Source organism: Podarcis bocagei (genome assembly GCF_964188305.1).
Source record: "Podarcis bocagei genome assembly, chromosome: 7".
Lineage (NCBI taxonomy): Eukaryota > Metazoa > Chordata > Lepidosauria > Squamata > Lacertidae > Podarcis > Podarcis bocagei.
The window spans coordinates 16,475,830-16,490,885 of NC_138132.1; the positions used below are offsets into that span (position 1 = coordinate 16,475,830).

The window sequence follows — 15,056 nt, forward strand, 5'->3', positions numbered from 1 at the left end:
TTTGCACTATATGCTCTATCCATCTATCTGTTTCATTTATAGACCACCTTTTTTCTCCAAGGAGCTCAAGGTGGCAGATGTGGTTCTTTCTCCCCCTCCTCATTTATCTCCACAACAACCCTGCGAGGTAGGTTAGCCTGAGAGGCAGTGGTTGGCCTAAAGCCATCCAAGTGATCTTTGTGGCCAAGTGGGGGATTTGAACTCTGGTCTCCCACGACCTAGTCCCACATGCTAACCACTACACTGGCTTCATGGTACCGCTTTAAACTGTCATGGCTTCCCCCAAAGAATACTGGGGATTCTTGTAGCGCTGAGAGTTGTTAGGAGACCACTATTCTGGTCTGGTAGAACGCTCTGCCTCATGAGACCAGGGCCCTGCAGGATCTGATTTCTTTCTGCAGGCCCTGTATGACAAGAGTTGTTCCGCCTGGCCTTTGGCTTGGAATCAACTTGATCCCCTCCACCTCTTTCCTTTTTCCTTCTGTGATGGAACTCCTATTTGGGGACTTCCCTGGCTTTTTTCTGGCCCACATAGGACCAGTCTGGATAGTTGGCCTTGGTGAAGATTTGGCGTTTTCATCCACAAACAGTTTTTGCTTTCCGTTTCTACTGAAATGAGGCTGCATTTTAATATTGTACTTTAATCTTGTTTTTAAGTTGTATTTTAATCAATTGTTTTATACCTGGTGTTAGCCGCCCTGAGCCTGGTCTTGGCTGGGGAGGGCGGGGTATAAATAAAATTTATTATTATTATTTATTATTATTCTGCTTTTACAGTTAGAGTTCTCAGAATGGATTAACAGCCAATCTGTCTTCCTAGGGAGCTGTGAGAATTGTAGCTCTGTGAAGGATCGGGGTTTCCTAGCTCTTGGCACCCTTAACAAACTGCGTTATTTGGGGGGAGCCATGACTGATTAAAACGGTAGTATGCTGCTTTAAATGTAAAGTGCCAAGTGGGCCTCTTACATCTCCAAGTGTGGGAATAATATTAAGGCTAATGCTAATACTAATAACTAATAACAGGAACCGCTATGAGAGGGGACACAAGAGGCTGAGATTTCATTGCTGCAAGTGCATTTTTCTGCCTGCTGGGAACTGCTTGTCTAGGCAGCTGGCAAGGATGCAGGAATCACAGAATTGGTGGAGTTGGAAGGGACCCTGAGGATCATCTAGCCTAACCCCCTGTAATGCAGAAACATGCAGCTGTCCCGTACGGGGGTCAAACCTGTGACTTTGGCATTATCATCACCACGCTCTAACCAACAGAGCTACTTAACTTGTGCAACCCAACTGGTGGGCTGCACTGACTGCGCATTGTGCGTCACAAGGTAAAGGTAAAGGGACCCCTAACTATTAGGTCCAGTCGTGGCCGACTCTGGGGTTGCAGCGTTCATCTCGCTTTATTGGCCCAGGGAGCTGGGGTACAGCTTCCGGGTCATGTGGCCAGCATGACTAAACCGCTTCTGATGAACCAGAGCAGCGCACGGAAACGTCATTTACCTTCCCGCCGTAGCGGTACCTATTTATCTACTTGCACTTTGATGTGCTTTCGAACTGCTAGGTTGGCAGGAGCAGGGACCGAGCAACGGGAGCTCACCCCGTCGTGGGGATTCGAATCGCCGACCTTCTGATCAGCAAGTCCTAGGCTCTGTGGTTTAACCCACAGCACCACCTGCGTCACAAGCTATGCAGAGTTTAATTATTTGTGGTATTTCTACTCCACCCTTTAGCAAAAAAAGGGGGGGCTCTTAAAAGCAGTTTACAAAAATCAATACGGCAGCAGGATCTTAGGTTTACAATCTGGAAGGAGAGGACAGCTCAAGGTATTGAAGTTACAGCTGAGGTTGGTGCTGGTTCTGGCTGTCTTGCCTTGCTAAAATGCCCTCCCCATACGCAATCAGATCCAGAGCAGCACATGTGGCAATTTCCTGGTGAGGAGGGGAGGGCAGCCCCAGATACACAGTTCTTGTATAAGTGTTTCAAAACCTCAAGTTCATTGGAAACGTTAGATTAACATTTGGCAAAGGCCTTTAAAACGAATGCAGCTGACAGCTGCTGCTTCTTTCTAGGCTGGTCTCAGTGATCAGGTAATACCTGTCAGGAATTTGTGTGTGTGTGTGTGTGTGTGTGTGTGTGTGTGTGTGTTAATAGAGTTACACCATCACCATCTTATTTAAAAAAATGTGCTATAAAGTTATTACAATACACTGGAGGGGGGCCTTTGGAGGATCGCAGCTTTCTCTTTACCTTGGCACCCCAGGAATCACTTGGAAAACTAAATTTGATTAGCATCTATTTATTTCCACTTTACTGCTCGGACCAAATTCACCCTAAATACGAAGCATAAAGAAAGAAATCAGCAGTTGCCCCCACCTGCTAGATGAAACATTAAGCTCTTGTGCATTAAAAGTGGAAAGATCTAACTGATTTGGACAAATTTGGGGGATTGAAACATACGTGGGAAACAGATTAAGGAACAGAAATTGAACATGAATACCATTACTGTATTAAAGATATGGAACGGCATTAAATATATGAAATACTGCATTAAAGATATGAAACTGGAAATGATGCAAAAATGGCATCTTACCTCACTAAACATTTACAACATAGCTCACCATTGTGCTGGCTTGGCTGCAGAGACAGGGGTCATTACTGGTACATCTAGTGAATATTCCCCAAGCGGACAATGTTTTGAGACCAGGTGATGATGATTTGGATAAAATGACCCATCAGCATATCACCAGCACTCCAGAGCTAGCCATACTGAATCTGTATATGAATAACAACAAAGCGTGTTCTCCTTCATGGAGAGCACGTGTTGTGGGGTCTAGCAGGACACCCTCTTCTTTCGCTGCATGTACCGGATCACCCGCCCACCCTCCCTAATTTAGGGCTTTTGTGTTTGACCTTGCTATGCCTGTCACAGAGTCGTCTGCTTTTGGGGCAGGGGCCTGGTAGGAATTTTGTCCATTTGGCTGATTGGCTGGTGCCGTTTGGTTTTTGCCTACTGCGTAGCAAATTGTCACAACTTGTAAGGTTGTGGTTAGGCATTGGTTAAAAAATGGGTTGGTGGAGGGGTAAAGAATTGGCTGTGCCTGCCCCTCCAATGCTGCTGCTGCAAGGGAATTCCGTTAAAGGAATCCAGGGGCTCGCCATGCTTTCGTCCGAATCCCTGGCGTGGGGTTTGGGCTGCACAAGTCCCTGGGAGCATGCGGGGAGAGTTCAGGGTCTGGTGCCCAGCTCCATTTTCTCCCCAAATGTTTTCCCTTACTGGCTTTTGCAGGGTTGCGGAAGTCAGTTCTGTCCCAGACCAATGCCTAAGCAACCACTCACATTTTGTATTTTAATAAAGTTGTGGCCAAAATTATGCCAAAAACCTTAAACAAAAATTCTGTGTGAACTGTGATTTCTTTGGGGGGTGGCTTGGGGACATTTGCACCGTTTTATAGATAGGATAACAGACAAATATTTGCATCTTTCTTCTTGTTGTAATTTGCTAGCCTTGTAAGGGAACTAGTATCACATAGGGGAGTTTCCTGGAACAAAGTGATAAGAGTTGATTACTTGTTAATAATTTGTTAAAGCTGTACTGGATGGGACATCAAGTTCCGAGGTGTTGGAAAACAATAACGAATATTGAAAAAAGGGGAGACGGAAGACGAAATGGTTAAATCAACAATGATACAATGGACTACAGACCTGTGACATAATACAGAAATGTGTGCATGGGGAAAGCTGTGGAAAGTAGATATGAAATTTACTGCTTGTTACACCTTAAAAGGTAATTATATGAAAACAGAACGGAAGGAATTAGATTATACTATCATGATAATGATTTAATTGATAGAAGATAGGATGCAGCAGAAGGGGAGAAAAAACAACATGAAAAATGGGGTGGCAAGTGGACAAAAACAAGAGAAGAGACAAAACTGTATTTTGATTGTATGTGCTAAAAACGTTGAAACTCAGTAAAACATAATGAGGGGAGAATGTTGAAAAAAGAAAACCCTCCATGCCTACACGTTTCTCCTCCCAACTGCCTTGCTAAGAACCCTTTCAGCATCTTCCTCCAAATCATCCACAAATTTTTCCAGCATTCTCAGCGTCGACATAAAAGCAATTCTTCCTGCTGCTGGGGAGCCAAGGAACAGCAATAGAGGTAAGAACAGAACATGAAAAAACCCGACCTCCGCGTTGGTCAGTAACTCGCCTACACGAGACGACAATGCTGAAGATGGAGGGGACTTCTTCATCTGGGCTCTAAGTTCCTCCTCAGGTTGCTGAACCAGCCTAGCAAGTTTGGCAAGAGACTCATCATCCACACCAAACTCCTGATAGTAGTTTAACATGGAAGGCAAGAGGAGGGAGGTGTCACAAGCAAAAGGGATGCCTGGCGTTGGGGTTGCGGTGACGCCACACGACACCGCGGCGACCTCCCATGCGTGTTTCTTCAGAACCGCTTTCTTCTTCTGTAGGATACGCGTGGAGATGCTTGGAAGGGCCAAAATAAAAGCCCGTTGTTTGTGGACAGGGAGGTCCTTCTCTAGCGTTTCCTCCAAACGGTGGAAATCGTACTTGTTGAGGTCATATCTGGAAAGGAGGAAAACCCCCTGAGAGGTGAATTTTGCTTCTCTGAGGCTCTGCATACAGTCGTCACGGATTTTCCTCAGGACACCCTCCTCATCATAGAAGGGGGCCTGTTGTCTCCTGGCACTTTCCAAATCCAAGTCGACCTTGGTGCGCACAAAGTAAAACTTTTTTCCCAGCTGCTTAATTGCTTTTGCCAGGAGAATATCATTCTGGCCTAAACGACGGCTGCTGACAATAATGAAGAAGTCATAGCGGTCAAAGTTTACCTGCTGGAGGTACGTATCAGCTGTGAATTGATTTGTGCCAATTCCTGGGAGATCCCATATTGTTACACTGGGAAGTTTAGGGTGCTGGTAAGGGACTACCTCCATAGTGGTCTCACGTACTCCAGTTTGTGCAGCACCTACTTCATGATCGCCAAGACCTCGAAGGGCATTGACCAGGGCAGATTTCCCAGCACCCGTTACTCCAGAAATGGCGATATCAAGCTTGATCTTATCTGGTGTTTCCAGCAAAATGCTAAGGACATCTGCCATTCTTCTGTTTTCCAGAAACTCAGCCATGGTTGTGGAGGTCTCACCTGAAAGAACATAAGGGAGAGGCATTTCATTTTCATAGACTCACAGGTGCCAAAACAGTGCCGTGGAGATGCCTGCCTGGTGTCAACCACACTAAAACAGCAATGCACACAAGTGCAAAAACATTAAGAGAAATCAGCTGCAACCTTCCAACAGCTTGACCTCACCCACAAAGGTGCTCTCCATCACCTCCTGAGACAGACAGAGGCCAGCAATACAATACTGGCATCAGATATTGATATGTCATTGAAATAAACAGTGTAGCATTTTCTCTGCAGGACGGAAAAACTGGGCAGTTTCAAGATACAGTGGTACCTCGGGTTACATACGCTTCAGGTTACATACGCTTCAGGTTACAGACTCCGCTAACCCAGAAATAGTGCTTCAGGTTAAGAACTTTGCTTCAGGATGAGAACAGAAATCGTGCTCCAGCGGTGCGGCAGCAGCAGGAGACCCCATTAACTAAAGTGGTGCTTCAGGTTAGGAACAGTTTTAGGTTAAGTACAGACCTCCGGAACGAATTAAGCACTTAACCCGAGGTACCACTGTAGTCTGTTTAAAAAGATACCAGTTTGTGCAAGGTTTGGAACTGCCAGCATCAACGCCTTTTAAACAGCCCACAACCTTTGGTCCTCAGGGCACGGAAGTGAGACTCTGGAAACCTCGCCAGTAATGCCGGCCTAATCACTCTGGAAACTGCATCACACCAAGCATCAGACCACTGCTACATCGTCAGTACTGTCAGCACTGACCGGTAGCGGCCCTCCAGCTTTGCAGAAAGGAAGGCATTCCCAGGATGCTGGGGATTAAATCTGATACGATTTGCGTGCAATGCGTGTGCTTCGCCGCTAAGCTGCAGCCTTTCCCCCCTTTTGCAGATGGTTGGAAGAAACAGAAATACGGGAGAGGAAGAAGAAGCCAGAATCACGAAAGCAGCAGCAGCAGCCGGACTGCTTTTAGCAAGGAGGGAGGCTAAAGCAAGCCGCAGGTGCGCGCGCGTGTTTTTGGGGGCTTCTAAGTGGGGACCCCGCAAACTTTGGCACGCACTCTTTCTCCCAGCACCCACAGGTCTCTTGCACTATTCCCCCCCCCCCCCGCCACGCTACAAGCTCAAGGAGGGTGGCTGGCTGTTGCCACAGCTTAAAGGGCTTGGAAGGGGTTTTGAGCTCACCTTCAGTTCCCTGCAAAGCGGCCGGAGTCTTACTCGAGAGTAGGCCTCCGCTATTGGTGCCGTAGCAGCAACGCACAAAACAACCCTGACGCCTGCTGCAATTCTCCGGGACCCCTTGGATGTAAAAGTGAAACAAACCTTCAGTCTGCCCACACCCAAACTCAAGTCTCTGTGCCTGGTGCCACCTTGTGGCCCTAATTTTTACGTACACCATGGGAAGGTTTAAAGGTTACCCAACTAAGTATTAACTGACATGGTGAGAATTTTAGTATAGCTCATTTTTTCTACGTGCTTTTCTACATTTGCTCCCAGTACGTTTCCGAGCACAATTCAAAGTGTTGGTGCTGACCTTTAAAGCCCTAAACAGCCTCGGTCCAGTATACCTGAAGGAGTATCTCCACCCCATCGTTCTGCCCAGACACTGAGGTCCAGCTCCGAGGGCCTTCTGGCGGTTCCCTCACTGCAACAGGCCAAGTTACAGGGAACCAGGCAGAGGGCCTTCTCAGTAGTGGCGCCCGCCCTGTGGAACGCCCTCCTACCAGATGTCAAAGCGATAAACAACTACCTGACATTCTGAAGGCAGCCCTGTTCAGGGAAGTTTTTAATATGTGACATTTTAGTGTATTTTTCATCTTTGTTGGAAGCCGCCCAGAGTGGCTGGGGAAACCCAGCCAGATGGGCGGGGTACAAATAATAAATAAGAAATAAGACTGTGGCTCAGCAACAGAGCTCCATGCAGAACAAACCGGGCTCATTCCCAGCATCCCAGCTCATTCCCTCCCGCTGCCACCGCACCACTGCCGCACGATTTCTGTTCTCATCCTGAAGCAAAATTCTTAACCCGAGGTTCTATTTCTGGGTTAGTGGAGTCTGTAACCTGAAGCGTCTGTAACCCGAGGTACCACTGTACAGGGCTGGAACTCTTTCTGAAACCTGGAGAGGCATTGCCCATTAAACAGTACTGAATTAGATTGTTTGACTCCGTAGAAGGCAGAGTCCTATGTTCTTAGGCAGACAAAGATAGGATCTCAGTTTTTTCAACTTTTATTAACTTTCACTCAATACAACAGAGAAGAAGGCAAATACCCTTGAAAGGCCGAAGTGAAAACAAGAGGCAAAGGGGGAAGAGAGGAGTATTTCTTCATTGCTGAGATGCTGCAAAAGAGATATTATAAGAGAAGTTTCATCAGCAGGAGAACCAGGAGGGGATATGCTAACGAGGGAGCAGCCCTGCAGGCTTGAGAGACCTTGGCCTGGGAACAGGTCACATTTCTCATATTAGGAAAGGCAGAAAGCGGTCTGTTCATTGATTGTAGTGTCTGGCAGCCAGATTCAGAAATGCAGCCCTTCATGGTGCTATTTACGACGTTCGTGTCTGCAAGGGAAATCAAAGGCGAGTGGTCAGGGGAGTCAGGAACTAGCGCGCACACACAAAAAACCCCATCTGCTCAATTTAAAAAAATACCTGTCTACGGTAGGACACATATATTTTATCCATCATGGCTGACCTTAAGCTGATATACCAAATTAGAACAAAGGAGCAAAAGAGGTTACGGTATTATGATATTGTTATGTAATTGTATGAGCAGGAATTGATAATTAGTATTATACAGTGGTACCTCTGGTTAAGAACTTACGGTAATTCGTTCCGGAAGTCCGTTCTTAACCTGAAACTGTTCTTAGCCTGAGGTACCACTTTAGCTAATGGGGCCTCCCGCTGCCGCCGTGCAATTTCTGTTCTCATCCTGAAGCAAAGTTCTTAACGCGAGGTACTACTTCCGGGTTAGCGGAGTCTGTAACCTGAAGCGTTTGTAACCCAAGGTACCACTGTAATTAACAATAATAATAAACTTAATACAAGGAATGAAATGTGAATCGGAGATAAATATGTAATATCAAGCAGCAATGGGAGAAAGTAGGGACACATTGAGGACAAAGAGTGAGAAGTCAACTTTTGGGGAGAAATGATATTAAATTTGGTGTAATTTGGCATTGATTTGTTGAAATTTTGGGAAACTAATAAATATTATTTGGCAAACAAAAATACAAAAAAGGGAACATCAGATGAAAAGGTCAACTGCAAATAGCCTAAGGATAGCAAAGAGGAGGTTTCAAGGAAATACCCAATTTGTCAGACCATCTAAGCTCTTGCCATGGTTACCATGGTACAGTTTGTTTGCATCGGAACAGGTTCCCCTGACAATACAGAGCAAGACTGAAAGAGCCCAAACAACTGTTCTGCTTTCTAACAAAAATGGTTGCTGTGACTGGACTCGAAAGTTACTTGCCTTGAGCTACTAGACCGGAGGGGGCAGGGGGACCTCTGCCCCACTGGCCAATTTTGGCCTCCCAGGCACATGAGGGCATTTCCCTCAAGCCACACCCACCTGCCAAGACATCACTCATGACATCAGTTGATGGGCAGAAGGGTGGGGCTCAATTCTGCATCTGCTGCGGGTGCCTCCAGGCTGGTGTTTATTGTGGGCCTATTTTGCAACATGTTGTTGGCACACTAATAGGAAGTGGTGAGTTTCCAGTGCTACCACATTATTCCTGTCCGGAGGGGATTTAGCCCCCAACGAAAGCAGGACAAAATTAAATATTTGTGGTAGGAAACATGGGATTTCAGCAGGATATGCACTGGTTCGAAATGAAGCAGTGACTGTCCCAGAACCTTTGCAGCAGCAGTCTTGAAAGGGAGAATCGTGTGTCATCACCCTGATAGCATCCTGAGTACAAATCATCATCATGAACACACAATCAAAAGACGACTGGATAAATCATTCTAGCTCATTATTGTCTGCTACTCTGACTGGCAGTGGCCCTCCAGAGTCTCGGGGAAGATCTTTTCTATCTATGGCCTTTAACTGGAGGTGCCAGTGATTCAGCTTGGGGTTTTTTGCAAGGAAAGCATGCTAGAAGCAACATTAACTACATCCATGCATTTAAGGTGCACATTTTTCTTTGGTAAATAGCAGCCACAAGAAATTCTGAGGGGACAAGGGGATGAAGAGGGCAGGGTTGGGGAAAAATTAACTCTTTCTCTCCCTGCCTCAGTCTCCACAAAAGTCACCTCTCTGAAGATGCTGTTTGCATCTCAGGCTGCTATTTACCAAAGAAAAATGTGCACCTTAAATTCCCTGAGCTACAATTCTTTCCCACTGATACTGAAAATCAATCCACATCCCATAGGAAGAAGAAAAACTGAAATGGACTTCAGCATCGGAAATCACAATTAGCAATACCTGTAACAGTGATAAAACCTATGCAGAAAGCATTCCCTCCAGTACAATAGACATATTCCTCAGGGCATACATCATTTTTAGAATAGCAGGATGGGCAAACCTTTCCATTGACATCGGGGGGCATTCTTGGCACTGAAACATAAGAGGAATCAATTGAATTAAGGAAAGACAGTGTGGTGCAGATTAGTTTAGACAAAGTATTCCTAGTCCTTACCTCCCACCTATGATCCCCTGCCCCCTGCAGTGCAGAAGCTTCCTAACCCTTTTTGATGCATGCTGTGTCTGTCTAGACAGAGTAGAAAGTGATTGCTTCTTTCCTAGAATCATAGAATCATAGAGTTGGAAGAGACCACAAGGGCCATCGAGTCCAACCCCCTGAGTCCAATCCTCATGGTATTGGGCTAAAATGACTAATAATAATAATAATAATTTATATCCCGCCCATCTGGCTGGGTTTCCCCAGCCACTCCGGGCGACTCCCAACAGAATATTAAAAACACGATAAAACATCAAACATTAAAAAGTTCCCTAAACAGGGCTGCCTTCAGATGTCTTCTAAAAGTCAGATAGTTGTTTATTTCCTTGACATCTGGTGGGAGGGCATTCCACAGGGCAGGTGTCACTACCGAGAAGGCCCTCTGCCTGGTTCCCTGTAGCTTCACTTCTCACAGTGAGGGAACTGCCAGAAGGTCCACAGAGCTGGACCTCAGTGTCTGGGCTGAACAATGCGGGTGGAGATGCTCCTTCAGGTATACTGGGCCAAGGCCATTTAGAGCTTTAAAGATCAGCACCAACACTTTAAACTGTGCTTGGAAACGTACTGGGAGCCAATGTAGGTCTTTCAGGAATGGTGTTATATGGTCCCGGCGGCCACTCCCAGTCACCAGTCTAGCTGCCGCATTCTGGATTAACTGTAGTTTCCGGGTCATCTTCAAAGGTAGCCCCACATAGAGCACATTGCAGTAGTCCAAGCAGGACATAACTAGAGCATGCACCACTCTGGCGAGACAGTCTGCGGGCAGGTAGGGTCTCAGCCGGTGTACCAGATGGAACTGGGAGACAGCTGCCCTGGACACAGAATTCACCTGCGCCTCCATGGACAGCTGTGAGTCCAAATTGATTCCCAGGCTGTGGACCTTGTCCTTCAGGGGCACAGTTACCCCATTCAAGACCAGGGAGTCCTCCACACCTGCCCTGCTGAATTCCTTCATGTGCCTGAAGGGCACATCCATTGATCTCCACACATCCATCGTTCTCCACACATCCATCTTTTGGCAGTTATGCTCCTTGTCAGACTTCTGGTCTGGGCAGAATGCCGGAAGAATGACCTGAGCTCTACGGAAAGGTTTGCTTTAGGAACAAACATACCTAGGATCCGTTTACAGCAAAGTTCTCTCAGGGCAGAAAACAGAAGGTTGCATATGCTACTAGTCCACTGAGATCCAATGGGGAAGCCCCAGGGGTAGTTTTCCAGGCAGCAAAGGAAGCTTCCAGGCTGAGCCTGATGCCTGGGAAACTGAGCCTGCACACTCGCTCAACTGCAAATTGCGAGGGGGCATGGGGGCAGACCTCCAGGAGTGGGCTCAGCCCACCCCTCTAGTATATGCGGCACTGCCCCATCCTGCTCTGCCACCCGCTACCGAGCACAGGCAAATAACCAATTGAAACGTGCCCAGTTGGCCCACAACTGCACAAACATGCATGGTGCCAAACCCATACTTTAAAAATGGCAAAAACCTCCTTAAAAGAGCCCAGGAAGGGCAAAAGGCACAAAAACAGAGCCTAGCAACCCAACAAGCCTTTGCAAGTGCAATCCTAGGAGCCCTTGACCGACCATTGAGGCCTGTGGAGAGTTGGGGGTGTGGAGGGAGTGAATGTTGTGGAGTTTGGTGTTGGTAAGTGCTGTTGGTTTTTAAGGGTTTCCAGAGGTTTTGAGGTTGTTTGGAGGCTTTTCCAATGGTGTTTCAAATATACTCGATTTCACATAAATGCTCGGAGCCTCGGAACATAACCCCTGTGCAAATTGGGAGTTGCCCGTAAAATAATACCTACATTCAGGGGAATCTGGCGAACAATTCTCCTTTGAGCAGCAGACAGTGCTTTCCCTGATGTGTTTATCCTGTCCAAGATCAATCTCGAACGATATTTTGCAGAGGTCAGGGGAAAGGCAGCCCTTCACTACTTTTGTAACTGTGGTGTTATCTGCAGAAAACAAGAAAGGAGGGTATATTTAGAAGGCGTAAGGGGATGCCTGCAGAATCCTCGTGGGTTATGCGTCAAATGGGCATGCACGACAGGCGATGAAGATGCACAAAGCATACAAAAGCTAACCTTTTTCACTTCAAGGGCGGCATGACATAACTGGGCAGAAAGTGAAAACCAGACTGAGGTAAGGAACAAAACTGGGCGGGGTAAATCCCAGAGCCCCAAAGGAGATTTAAGTGTGAGAATCTCACCCTTCCTTAGTATGCAGTATGCTATTCAATAAGGCTTAAAATATTGAGTCCCCACCCCAATACGCATTTATAGACAGGAAAATGGAGGCACAATGAGTTATATAATGAGAAGAGACACTATTCCTCTTGGGCAGTAGAGGCCCAGCCAATACACCCTGAGCTAAGGTTTGGGCTGTCTTTCTGAGAACGAGGGTAAAACCCAACATATGGCTTTGAATGCCATGACCCTACTTGCTTTCTCCACACTTCACACACAAGGATGAGACAGTTGCTCAGTAGCAGGGCTAATGTCCTGCACACAGAAGGCAAGAGATTCTCTCACATTCGAGGATGTGAGCAGCCCTCCAGGTTGGGAAGGACCAATGTTGCCAGTGGATTCATAAGTTTTGCACAAACTGCAGTCTATTCACTCCTATGGTCCACCTTTTGGGCGTTCTGCCAAAGTCATGTAACACACATCATCAGCAGAAGGGCAAGGTTCCTTTGTGCCAGTGCAGAATGTTTGTCCACGGCAAACTACACAGTCCAAAGAGGCACCTGGAGAAAGAGAAGAGAAGACAATTGCATGAATGATACAGGGTAGGTAGAATTCAAAGTTGTAGAGTAGAGGGTTGATATGGCTGCCCCTCTACTTTTGTTTTGTATTTATTTTTAAACCACTCAGAACTCTTTCTGGCATCCTTTTTACTGCATATTCTAGATGACTTGTACTCAACAGTGATACTAGGGCAGTCATACACATTTCAGTGCTGTTTAAGCCGGCAAACGTTTTTGGGCGGTCACATTGCATCATTTCCAATCAGGGTATTCCCCCCCCCCAAAAAAAAATAATCTGCTCCACACAACAATAATGCAATAGCATTGGGGAAGCTCTCCAGAACAAAGTAAAGCAGAGCATATCCACCAGTAATACACTGCTATTGTATTAATGACATTATTGCAGAATATACCCACAACAAAACAGGGTCTCCAAAACCTTGTGGCTATAAGCAAGGCTCTGTGCGCTTCATATACTCCTTATTTATTTTAAAAATGAACCTGTATGCCAGATAAAGGAGCAAATTTACATTAAGTACATTTTTGCCCTCCTCTGTTTCTGTGGAATCAGAGCACGCACACAGACCCTATTCATGCATTGCTCTTGTATACAGCAGTTAGGTTCGTAGATAGCAGATAGGATTGGGACCGTACTTTTAGCCTTGCCCATGACATTGCATCTTACCATAAGCATGTGTTGGGTGTCTGCCGGGTGTACCCAGGCACCCCCTAATGTTTTAAAAAACCAGTGACCAAGAGAAGCAGACAGAGAGAGGCACAGGCAGAATAAAAAGGCTAGAATGGATCTGCAGCTTCTGTCTGCATCTCTCTCTGGAAGTGGCAGTGGCATGATTGGCTCCAGCGGTGGCAGTAAAGGAGAAGGAGGACCTGGGTTCTTTTAGTTTTTTAAGTGTGGCGCTTTTTTTTGCTATTTATTTTGCGTTTTTGTTTTTGAGGCTTTTTTGAAAATGCCGATTAGTTTTCCCAAGGATGAAAAAAATAATCTCAAACTCATGCAGAAATATGGAGAACTAAATTTAAATTGGAAAAATGATGAGCTGAGAGAGAAAAAATGAAGTTGACAGATTCACCCATCCCTACTGGATAGTCATGTAAATAAATAGACACCAAGTCATACCAGCTGGGATGTAATTCAGTGTTTTGCAGTCGATGACCCGGGATTATGAGAGTTGCAGTCCAGGCAGTGGCGTAGCGTGGGGGGTGCAGGGGGGCCGGCCGCACCGGGCGCAACATCTGGGGGTTAGGGTTAGGGGGCGCAAATCCACGGGTTAGGGGGCGCAAATTACTTGCCTTGCCCCGGGTGCTGACAACCCACGCTACGCCACTGAGTCCAGGGCCTCTAGGCTGAAGAACACAGATTTCCTAATGAAATAAATCTCCCACTCTGATACCATTAGGAGCTTCCAGCTGCCCCTTACCTGTAGTTAGCAGAGAGAAGAAGAAAATTCCCAGAAGGGCCTGCATGGCAATGGTTCAAAAGCTCCTTCAATGAAGCAAATGTTGTGACTCAAAGTATCTGCTAAAACATTCACGGCAGCAAGATAAATAAAAATATAAGACTTGTTGCCCAGCAGGAAATTCATTACCACAAGCTGAAAACATGAATTCCAGGTAGAGGTGACCTATCCTTTGCCCAAAGAGTCATGTTGGCAATTGAGCAAGCAGCTGAGGTCTGGTTTTTGCAAGCTCTCTGTCTTCCTGAAGACACAGTCCAGCTGCACAGTGGTACCTTGGTACTCAAATGCCTTGGTACGCAAATGCCGAAAACCCGGAAGTAAGTGTTCCGGTTTTTGAATGTTTTTCGGAAGCCAAATGTCCGATGCAGCGTCGGCTATTGTTTCCAGGGCACCTTCACCAATCAGAAGCTGCGCCTTGGTTTTGGAACATTTCAGAAGTCAAACCGACTTCTGGAATGATTAAGTTTGGTACTTCCCCCCCCCCCTTTTTTTTTTTTGCTTTTTTGCGTTTTTGTTTTTGAGGCTTTTTTGATTAATTTGTTTTAGTGACTGTGTGGAACCCAGTTCAGCTACTGATTGATTGATTGATTGATTGATTGATTGTGTGACTGCAGAAATGGATAAAAGCGCCCCCCCCCCAAAAAAAACACCAATGACTATCATTTAATTTTAATTATCTACAATACTGTCTTATTTATTTTATAGTACAGTACATTGATTATTGATTTCATTTTATGGATCAGTGGTCTCGTTAGATAGTAAAATTCATGTTAAATTGCTGTTCTAGGGGTTGTTTTTAAAAGTCTGGAATGGATTAATCCGTTTTGCATTACTTTCTATGGGAAAGCGTGCACTGGTTTTGGAACACTTTGGTTTTGGAACGGATTAAGTTTGAGAACCAAGGTACTACTGTACACCTAAACAAGAGGCTTCTTTCTGCTGTGCAAAGAATCCTAAGATGCTTCTCAAATGTTCATCTCATTCTCCCAAAATACCTG

General features: G+C 45.9%; 1 protein-coding gene and 1 pseudogene across 9 annotated transcripts in view; both read right to left on the minus strand.

The window, feature by feature from the left end:
* Window positions 1–3,432: 3,432 nt before the first annotated feature.
* Window positions 3,433–6,606, minus strand: LOC308590107 (interferon-inducible GTPase 5-like; annotated as a pseudogene). The gene is made up of 2 exons (XR_014013303.1): window positions 6,343–6,606; window positions 3,433–5,173 (listed from the first exon to the last, which is right to left on the minus strand). The product of XR_014013303.1 is annotated as an interferon-inducible GTPase 5-like (transcript).
* Window positions 6,607–7,370: 764 nt separating this feature from the next.
* LOC308590144 (phospholipase A2 inhibitor CNF-like) overlaps window positions 7,371–15,056 on the minus strand; it is a 13,006-nt gene continuing 5,320 nt past the window's right edge. For 5 of the 8 annotated variants that reach the window (XM_081199895.1, XM_081199896.1, XM_081199892.1 and 2 more), the window contains exons 2-6: window positions 14,020–14,120; window positions 12,467–12,580; window positions 11,640–11,789; window positions 9,588–9,719; window positions 7,371–7,717 (exon numbers count right to left, since the gene is read on the minus strand). In XM_081199895.1, the coding sequence (XP_081056021.1) occupies window positions 7,512–7,717; window positions 9,588–9,719; window positions 11,640–11,789; window positions 12,467–12,580; window positions 14,020–14,065 (648 nt within the window). In that variant the 5' untranslated portion in view covers window positions 14,066–14,120 and the 3' untranslated portion in view covers window positions 7,371–7,511. The remainder of the gene's footprint in view (window positions 7,718–9,587; window positions 9,720–11,639; window positions 11,790–12,466; window positions 12,581–14,019; window positions 14,121–15,056) is intronic. The other 3 variants (XM_081199894.1, XM_081199893.1, XM_081199890.1) reach the window with 1 other exon arrangement.